Source organism: Colius striatus, chromosome 18, assembly GCF_028858725.1.
Source record: "Colius striatus isolate bColStr4 chromosome 18, bColStr4.1.hap1, whole genome shotgun sequence".
In the NCBI taxonomy this organism is placed as follows: domain Eukaryota; kingdom Metazoa; phylum Chordata; class Aves; order Coliiformes; family Coliidae; genus Colius; species Colius striatus.
The window spans coordinates 811,347-819,478 of record NC_084776.1 but is presented as its reverse complement, the minus strand read 5'-3'; the positions used below and the strand labels follow the sequence as shown (position 1 = coordinate 819,478).

At 64.6% G+C, this 8,132-nt stretch overlaps 1 protein-coding gene across 1 annotated transcript; it reads left to right on the top strand.

The window, feature by feature from the left end:
- Positions 1 to 1,130: 1,130 nt before the first annotated feature.
- Positions 1,131 to 6,828, top strand: CBX4 (chromobox 4). Its single transcript, XM_062010785.1, has 5 exons — positions 1,131 to 1,338; positions 1,424 to 1,467; positions 2,278 to 2,343; positions 2,999 to 3,065; positions 3,597 to 6,828. The coding sequence occupies exons 1-5, from the start codon at positions 1,270 to 1,272 to the stop codon at positions 4,926 to 4,928; spliced, it is 1,578 nt and encodes a 525-aa protein (XP_061866769.1). The 5' UTR covers positions 1,131 to 1,269; the 3' UTR covers positions 4,929 to 6,828.
- Positions 6,829 to 8,132: the final 1,304 nt, after the last annotated feature.

Genomic DNA, 8,132 nt, shown 5'->3' with positions numbered 1-8,132 from the left:
GCGTCCCCCGGCACCTGCGGGGAGCGGACTCGGCCAGCCTCGGGAGCCGAGACGTCCCGGGAGCGTCTGGGGGCTCCCCGCGGGGCCGCCTCCCGCCGGCATCGCCCTCCTGGGAGCTGCCCGTCGCCGCCGTCCAGCCCCGCGGGGGAGACCCGGCCCTGCCCACCCCCACGGGGGCTGCGCGGAGCCGCCGGGGCTCCGCACCGGGAACGTCCCCGCGTGCTGGCGCGGGCACGGCCGGCCCCGCTCCACCTGCCCGGGGGAAGGTCGCTTTCCAAACGGCACCGCCACGTTTCCCGGAGCAGAGCGGGGAACGGCTGGGGGTCTCCCCGCCGGCAAGCCGCGGATCGGCGCGGACACGCGTGGGCTTCAGCCTGTTCCCTTTAATCCGTTCAAAGAGAAGCGAGGGCGCGGAGCCGCCCGCCCCGGGCTGCCCGTGCCCGTCCCCGCGTGCCGCCGCCGTTTGCGGCTTCCGGCACCGGGCGAGGGAAAGTCGCCGTCACCTGCCCCGGGCCCGCTGCCCACGGGCGCTCCGGACATCTTGCAGCGGGGGATCCCCGCCGCTGGGTGCCTCCGGGCCGGCATCCCCGCGGCCGCAGGGACCCACCGAGCAGCGCAGCCCCGGACCGGCCGCGGGGCGAGAGCTCCCCGGGGCCGCGCCCTCGCACCCGGCTCCCGCTGCGGGTCGTTTCCTGCGGGAGGAGGCGGCGGGTTCGGGCCGTGCACTGGGTGGGTGCCACCGCTCCGGGCCCGCGACGTGGCGAGGTGTGGAGCTCTCTCGAGGGCTCATCCCCCACAGCGGGCCCTCACCGGCACGACGCGAATCCCTCCTACCCCGCGCATCTTCCGGACGGGACCCCCCGTCCGATTCCCGCACCCCCTCCGGGCGGCACGGGTCGCGCACCTGCCCCGCGGGACCGAACGGGGGGAGACTGTGCTGAGTCACGCGTGGGGCGCGGGCCGGGCTGCCCGTGCTCCCCCCCTCTTCCCCTCCCCTCCGCGCCGCTCCTGCCCGGCCCCCGCCCGCCCCCTCCCCGCCTCGCTCCCCGGCAGGTCTGCGCCAATCCCCCGGCCCCGCCGTTGACGGGCAGCCGGGCCCGGGAGGCGCCGCCTCCCTGACGTCTCGCTCCGGGATTTGCACGGGTTGCGGTGCCGCGGCGGCCGGGGCTCAGTGTCTGTCGGGTCGGCAGCGGGAGCTGCCGGAGCCGGAGCTCGGCTCGGCTGCAGCGGCGGCCGCGGACGCCCGGCCCGGCCTCTCGCGGCTGCAGCATGGAGCTGCCGGCGGTGGGGGAGCACGTCTTCGCGGTGGAGAGCATCGAGAAGAAGCGGATCCGAAAGGTGAGGCGGGCGGGGGGCGGCGGGGGGCGGCCGGGCGGGCGGCGGGTCCAGCTGACGCCGTGTCTTTGCCTCCCGCGCTCCGCAGGGCAGAGTCGAGTACCTGGTGAAATGGAGGGGATGGTCGCCCAAGTGAGTACTGAGCGGCGATGGGGACGGGGACGGGGATGGGGCAGGGGCGGCCCGGCCTGGCAGCGGGGCTCCGCCGCGCTCCGCGCCCCGGGAAGGGCCCCGGTCAGGGCGGCGGGCGGCGAGGAGCGGCGGCGGGGCCCGGCGGCGGCGGCGGGAGCCGAGCAGGCGGCGGCTGATGTGCACCAGAAAATGGCTCCTTCCCCCTTTCCCTCCTCGGGAGCCGGGCTCCATATTGCAGAACCGAGCGGGAGGCGGGGGGGGGGAGCATGGGGGGGGGAGGGGGGAAGGGGGGAAATAACCGCAAAAATAACCCGTGCCGCCCCGCAGCCCGCGGCGGGCGAGCAGCCCCCGAGAGCCGCCCGCGGAGGCGGAGGCACCGGCCGCGGAGCGAAGGCGGCCGCTGCGGGCTGCGGAGTATTTGGGGTTTGCATGACAGTGCTGGCGGGGGGCAGCGGGGAGCCCGCGCCGCTGCTCCGGACTCGGCGGCCGGGTCCCTCCAACGCGCCGCCGCCGCTTGCCCGGCTCCGGGAAAGGGGATTTGGAAAATTTCATCATAACATGCCTAGAATTCCTCCGGAATAATAACTGCGCTAAATAAACAGTTCCGTCCCCGTGGCCCCCCCACCTCGTCCCCCCACCCCCCTCCGCCGCCCATCCCCCTCCCCCAGGACCCCAGCCGCCCGCTCCCAGGCGGGCCCGGTGCTCCGGGCCGGCAGCGGCCGGCGGCGGCGGGTTGCCCCTGCCCGGGACCCCGGCCTCCCTCCCGGCGAGGCCCCGCGGCTGACGGCCGCTCTCCTTCCCTCTCGCAAGATACAACACGTGGGAGCCGGAGGAGAACATCTTGGACCCCCGGCTGCTCATCGCCTTCCAGAACAGGTGAGCGGCCGGGGCGGAGGGGAGGGGGGCGGCGGCGGGCACCCACGGCCGCTTCGGCAATTGCAGATGCGTCACGGAGCCGGGGGGCCGCGGCGGGGGCGGGCCGGGCCGGGGCTCGGCGGCGCGGGATGGGGGCGCGGCCCCGGCGGGGCGGGCGGCGCGGGGCCACCGGGCGACGCCTCCGGTTCAAGGTCCCCCGCGCCGCGCTCCCCCTACGCCGCGCCTTGCGCTCCTGCCTGCCCGGGGATTTGATGGCTGCGAGGGGAGGAGGCGGCGCTGCTGCTGCTGTTGCTGCTGCTGCTGCGCTTGGCCGGGCTTCGGCGCTTTTTCTTTTTTTTCCCCCTCCTTTCCGTGCATTTATTTCCTGTCGTGTTTTGGCGCAAACTGTAAACTTCAGCCCCTCGCCGCAGCAGCGGGAAAGTTGCTCTGCCGGGTGTCTGCCGCCTCGGTGGGTCGGTCGCGCCCCCGTCCCGCCGCCTCCTGCGGGACCCTCGTCCCGTGGCTCCGCACCTGCGGGGCTCTGGCTCCCCTCCCGCCAGCCCCTCGCACCGGCTCGCTGCACCCTGGCGCTGCAGGAGCAGCCCTGCATGGGGAGGATGCACCGCAGGGGCCCACGTGCCGCTGCTCGGGCCTCATGGTGACTCTGTTCCCGCAGGGAGCGGCAGGAGCAGCTGATGGGATACCGCAAGCGGGGGCCCAAGCCAAAGCCGCTGGTCGTGCAGGTAAATACGCGGTGGAGCCCAGCCCAGCCCTGCACCTCCCGGGCAGCCTGTTTGCAGCGTGACCCTGTCCCCAGGGAGCTGCTTTCCACGGGTTTCATCATGCTGAGGAGCTGTATGCACAGCCTGGGCAGTTCACCGTGCCCCAGGGACCCCCCGGCCCCAGCACTGAGCTAATAGGGTGCTCCCAGTCCCTCTCCCCGCTGGGCTGCAGAGCGGCAGAGCCGTGGTGCCCACGGCCAGGCAGCATTAGCAGGCTGCTCGCAGGCTTGGCGGCAGCGGTCCTCCTTGGTCCCTGTTCCCAGACAGCTGATTGAAGGGTGCTTTTCTTCTTTTCATTGCTTCATTAATCTGGAGCAATGCACAGCCTCTGAGCTGGAGTGGGCTGGGGCTGCCTGCCCCGTGGTGCGGTGTCCCTTACGGAGAGCTGCTGGAGGGACGGGGGTTTCACCGCAGCCTTTGGCACCTGCCGGGACACTTTGGCACCTCCTCCTCCGGCCCCATCTGACCACGGCCCTTGGCTTTGTGTTGCAGCTTCCGTCCTTCGCCCGCCGCTCAAACATCCTGACGGGGCTGCAGGACCCTGCCGTGGACAACAGGCCAAAGCTGGACCTCAGCTCCTCTGGCAAGAGCCAGCAGCACCAGTATGAACTCAACAGCAAGAAGCACCACCAGTACCAACCCAACGGCAAGGAGAGCAGCATGAAGCACCAGTCCCACAGCAAAGGGAAGTATTACTACCAGCTGAACAGCAAGAAGCACCACCACTACCAGCCAGACCCCAAGATGTATGAGCCCCATTACCAGCCCAGCAGCAAGGAGCCACAGAGCCAGGCCTGCTTGGACAGTAACAAGAGCGCCCTGGTCACCCACCCAGACAAGTGGGCTCATGGCCCAGCCAAAAACCTGTTGGGCCCAGTCAAGAATCTCGCTGCAGAGAGCAAGAACGGGGCTGAGAAAAACCTGTCCAGCGGTACGGGACCTCCCAGCCGGGACAGGGTGACCAGCAATGGCCTTGGGGGCAAGATGAAGATCGTCAAGAACAAAAACAAGAACGGCCGCATCGTGATCGTCATGAGCAAGTACATGGAGAACGGGATGCAGGCAGTGAAGATCAAGTCCGGGGAGCCGCCCCGGAAGCGGGCTGTGGAGGAGAGGACTCCTAAGAAGGGTGGGGAGGAGAAGCTGGAGGTTTGGAGGAAGCCAGGGGAGGAGAGGGTGATGGGCAGCAACACCCTGAACAAAGCAGAGGGCGAGGGCCGGCAACCCCCCGCAGAGCTTGAGGAAAGTCCCCAAAAGACTCCCCTGGCCAAAGAGCTGCCCCTTCCTCCCGCAGAGCAGCCTCTGCAGCTCACCACCAAGCCAGACCTGGTGCCCTGGTCCCTGAGTCCCATCTGCGAGCACAGCCCTTCCTCCATGGGACTGAACCTGTCCAGCCCCAGCTCGCGGAAGCGCTGCCTGTCGGAGCCGCACGCGGAGCGGGAGCCGGGCAAGAAGCGCCTGACCTCCCGGAGCATCAGTGCCCCCACCTGCCTCAGCCCCCCAGCCCCGGAGCGGCCGGAGCCGCCCGCCCCCGCCCAGCCCGAGGTCATCCTGCTGGACTCGGACCTGGACGAGCCCATAGACTTGCGCTGCGTGAAGCCACGGGCGGAGGGCGAGCTGGCCCTGGCGCAGGTGAAGCCGGAGCTGCCGCCGGCCGAGAAAGCGGCCGCCGAGCCTCCGCAGCCTCAGGAGGTCGTGGAGGAGGAGGAGGAGGAGGAGGCCGAGGCCCTGCAGGAATTCAAACCCTTCTTTGGGAATATAATTATCACAGACGTGACCGCAAACTGCCTGACCGTGACCTTCAAGGAGTACGTGACGGTGTGAGGTGGGACGGCGGCTGCTCCCTGTGGGAGCTGCTGCCTGTCCCCGGGGCCGCCGACCCCACAGCCTCCCTCTAAAGGTACTGGTGCCCCTTCCCTGGAGCCCGCGTGCCCCCCTGCCTGCGCCACAGCGGCCGAGCCTGCCCTCCCCGTCGAGGGGACGCCGGGACGGGGCCGGGCACGGTGGCTGTCCCTGCCACGCAGGGTGCCCTCGCCACGGCTCCCGGCCCACGGCCGGGGACTGCCCCGGGACACGTGAGGATGGGGCCTGCCAGTTACTCAGAGTTATAGTATTATATTTTAACAGTGCTAACTTGTCGAGTGATTCTTGCTCCCGTTTGTACGTGGTGTTATTGAAATGTATTGTTTGAGCTGAAAGCTGGTCGCTCTCCCGGCCACGCTAATATATTTATTTGTAGGTATTTATATAATGAGATATAAAGCCTAGATTTATGGAGTCCCTAGATCACCTTATAAACTATATCAAACGACTATTTTCTGTTCTCCTTTTTAACCATTGAGCATTTGTTAGTCTCGTCCCCTCGCCCTCCCTCCGCCCCGCAGGACCATCCCTGGTATATATTTTTTGATACTGTACACATGTGGTGTTTCTATGTGCAAAAAAAAAATGGTTATCTAAAGCTAAACGAGCTATTATAGAAACTGCTGCTATTAGAAATGTCTAAACTATAAGCTTCCAATTATTAATTGCTTGAATGTAAATATTAAATGGAGATGTTGAAAGTGCATTTGATGTTCTGCAGCTAGTGTAGATCGAATTGCAAAGCCCGGCTGCTGGGAGGTGGAGCGCGAGCTGCCCCCGGCGCTTCCTGGTCTGAGGGCTGTGTCACAGGGGGAAGAAATGTATAATGCAATCGTTGCCAAGGACTATAAACCTTTACAAAAGCTACCGGGGTTCGGAGTGCGTTTGTTACCGCATCTGGAGGGTGCGCGGCAGGCTGCGGCCGGGCTGCCCCACGGCACGTACCTGCAGGTCAAACCGGCTCCGAGGTGCAGCGGATCAAATGTAGTTCTGGCTTCCCCCCAAAAATGCGTCTGGCAGCGAGCTGCCCGCGGCTGGGAGGGCACCCTGTGTCCTCCCGCTGCCAGCCGGGCTTGGGGAGCCGGGGCTTTGGTGCTCGCCGCGATGCCGAGGCAAGGCTGGGCTTCTCCAGAGCCACATGGGCTGTGCTGGGAGAGCTGGAAGGCTGCTGGGGGCACAGGGAAGTGGCTGTGGTCGACAGGCCATCGCTGATTCCCAGCCTGCCTGTGCCACCCTGTCCCCTGACCCAGGGAGGGTCATGATCAGACAAGTTGAACTTCTCCAGAAAGGAAGATGGTCCAAATTCCATTAAAAACCATGCAGATGCCTCTGCACTGGATTAATAATTGCTGGAGTGCACTGGAAATGCAGCACAGAGCTAATTCTTTACAAAATGGCTCCCAGGAAGGTGGCAGCTCAGCAGGGTGCCCCTGGAGCCTGTCTGCAGGGGCTGAGATGCAGCACCCAGTCCCTGCTCCCCCCAAGCACTGCTGAGGGCTCCCATGGTAACTTCCCTCTTGCCAAGCTGCCTCAGTTGCCAGCCTTTCTCATCCAGGGCTTTTGCTTTACATTGATTTCTCTTCCAGAAGAGAGCTTAGTTGCAGCATTGCTGATGGCACATTCATGTGTACAGACAAGAGTGTCCACCTTGTGAGAATTAATTGCTTTGGGTCAGGCAGACCCCGTGGTTCTGCGGGAACTGTCTGTCCCCCCTGTGCAAGAGCCTGAGATGGAGCAGCAGTGGCACAGCATCTGCTCCCAAAGCGAAAATGGACCCCTTCTCCTCGTGCTGCCCACTTCTGGGCCACATAGTCGTCTTCCCAGGCGTCATTTTATTTCAATAAATACAAAAATCCTCTTGGCAGCTGTTCCTTTGTAAATCCTGAGGGTTATGTGACCTCAGCATCCAGCGAGTTGGCATCTGCTGGGGCTTGTCCCTGGTGGGAACCACAGCCTGGGCTGTGTCAGCCCAAGTCTTGCCTCCAGGTGTTCTCGAGCCAGAGCACTTTTCCGAGGCAGCTTGGGTTAAATTGAGGGAAAAATGACCATTTTCTCAGCTGGGGCAGCCATAGTGGGAAGATCTCAACTGTGGACACTGTTGTTGCGGGTGTTGGTTTTGGTCTGGTGTAGCTCAGGTCTGCTCAGTGTGCTCCTGTGGTGATGGGAATGGCTCCACCAGAAAGAAATCTCCAGGCCACCCGTCTGGTTAAAGCTGTCAGTGTGGGCAAGGTCAGCACCACCAGCTCAGCTCAGTCCTTGTCTCAGTTGATGCTTCAAAGCGGGTGGAAACTTGTGCAATATGTTCAGTGCCCGTGGTTGTCACCTGCCTGCACAGAGCCCCCAAATCCTCATTGTGTGTGCACTGAGAGCGAGTGGAAATCGGTCAACTCTGACTAAAATCAACATTTTGTCTGTTAGCTGTGTGGAATCCTAAGAGGGTTTTAATCAGTTCTACGTGTCAGCGGGGCCGTGTGTGTGTGGGGCAGAGGCAGCAGCAGCTGAGGGTGCTGAAGAGCAGGTGCCAGGGGCTGGTGATCCCCATCCCATGCCAGGGAGGTGCCTGGGGTGGTTTGGGGGGGAGCGTTTCCCTCCGGTCCCAGGCTCAGCCGGCAGAGCAGACAATCCGAAATGATGCATTCCCCTTGATTAATTAAGCTAATGGTTATCTGAAAACAAAAAAATGGCATGGCAGAGGAGACGCATGCTCAGAATGGCAGCTGAGAGTGATGAAAGGGGAAGTGCCGCCCGACAGACAGCGGCAGGAACCAGTCCAGGAGCGGGGCCGGGCAGGCGGCAGCGCTGCGGGGCTCAGGGGCTGCCGAGGGACAACTTTTTCTTTAGCCAGAGGTAGATGAAACCCAGGGGGTTTGTCACACGTAGCAGGATGTGCCTGTTAAAGGTGAGGCTCGTGGCCGAAGCCCGAGCATCGCTGCTGCTGTGGAGAGCCAGGTCAGCAGCTCCCTTCTCTAGGCTGTGGGTGCATCATCGTGGCGATGAATAACCGCGTGCAGGTTTGTGGTTCTCTCAGTATCAGCCTGGGAGTGTATTTTGCTGCCGGTTTTTAAGGAAACAATGTTCCTCTGAGCCTCCTTTCCCCGTGCCCGGTGCCGCTCCATCAGAGGCACCTGAAGTGTCGTCTCTGCTGGCAGCCGCTGTGGTGTGTTT

What these genes read in the sequence shown, in the direction of transcription:
- CBX4 (XM_062010785.1), top strand. Translation starts at nt 1,270, where the DNA reads ATGGAGCTGCCGGCGGTGGGGGAGCACGTCTTCGCGGTGGAGAGCATC. An exon ending in TGGAGGGGATGGTCGCCCAA is followed by an intron (nt 1,468 to 2,277) that starts GTGAGTACTGAG and finishes CCCTCTCGCAAG; the next exon opens with ATACAACACGTGGGAGCCGG. An exon ending in CAAAGCCGCTGGTCGTGCAG is followed by an intron (nt 3,066 to 3,596) that starts GTAAATACGCGG and finishes TTTGTGTTGCAG; the next exon opens with CTTCCGTCCTTCGCCCGCCG.